Source organism: Sinocyclocheilus grahami, unplaced genomic scaffold, assembly GCF_001515645.1.
Source record: "Sinocyclocheilus grahami isolate Dianchi unplaced genomic scaffold, SAMN03320097.WGS_v1.1 scaffold11247.1, whole genome shotgun sequence".
In the NCBI taxonomy this organism is placed as follows: domain Eukaryota; kingdom Metazoa; phylum Chordata; class Actinopteri; order Cypriniformes; family Cyprinidae; genus Sinocyclocheilus; species Sinocyclocheilus grahami.
In genome coordinates this window covers 4,341-5,260 of record NW_015513714.1, presented here as the reverse complement: position 1 = coordinate 5,260, position 920 = coordinate 4,341, and the positions used below count along the sequence as shown (strand labels likewise).

The following is a 920-nucleotide window of genomic DNA, read 5'->3' as shown; positions in this document are numbered from 1 at the left end:
GTGACACATGATCTTCAGAAATCAGTATAATATGCTGCTCTGCTGATTATCACTATTAAAACAGTTGTGCTACTTAATGATACATTTATTCAGAAGCCTGATGAACAGGAAGAACTTGCATTTTTTTAAAAATGGAATTTTCTGTAACAATGTAAAAGTCTCTTTTGATCAACTGAAAACAAACAAACAAAAACGTAACAAAGTTACTGCACCCCCAAATTTTAAATGGTAGCGTGTTATGAAATGTATTAACATTGCTATAATATTTATACATGCATGGGTATATCATGATTTAATTTTAAAGGCAGTGAGCAGAAAGCCAAGAAGTGGAGTGATGTAAAAAGGGGTCCTGTAGGAAAAACACTGGTAACAACAGCGTTAAAACAAAGAAAATTAAAGTAATACCATAAATATCACTGACATAAAGAGGCAAAAACAAGAAAAAAATATATTTACGAAAATATTTATTTACTTTACATAAAAACAAATGTAGCTGTCCCTTCATGAAGAGAATAAAACAAACAATTCTGAAGGGACTCTGGAAGACAACACTGACGCTGACCCGAGAGGAACCGCTTCAGATCGTTTTGAGTTAAAGACTAATGACAGCCGCTTCAGTAACTGACCGAGAGAGCCAGCGGGTGGTTCAGACGTTCGAGTCTTCACAGGGAATCGGTCTGAACGTCACATCTTTATTCTCCTCCAGCAGAAGATCATAGCGACACAGAGGCCTGCTGAAACATTGAGTTGAAGGAAACGTAAGAGTTTTTGTGGCTGTCAGGAGTACGCTGGTCTTTGTCTCTATTCGGTTTAATGTTTCTGAAAGAGTCTCTTCTGCTCTAGGCTGCATTTATTTGATCAAAAATACAGTAAAAACTGAAATATTTGTATAATTCCAAACAGCTGTTTTCTGTGTGAAT

At 36.0% G+C, this 920-nt stretch overlaps 1 protein-coding gene across 1 annotated transcript in view; it reads right to left on the bottom strand.

Annotated features, from left to right (window-relative positions):
- Window positions 1–72: 72 nt before the first annotated feature.
- Window positions 73–920, bottom strand: part of LOC107578637 (lipase member H-like) — a gene marked incomplete at its 5' end in the record, with an annotated part of 5,171 nt that continues 4,323 nt past the window's right edge. The window contains one exon of the mRNA XM_016264579.1: window positions 73–731. Coding sequence (XP_016120065.1) covers window positions 685–731 — 47 coding nt within the window. The remainder of the gene's footprint in view (window positions 732–920) is intronic.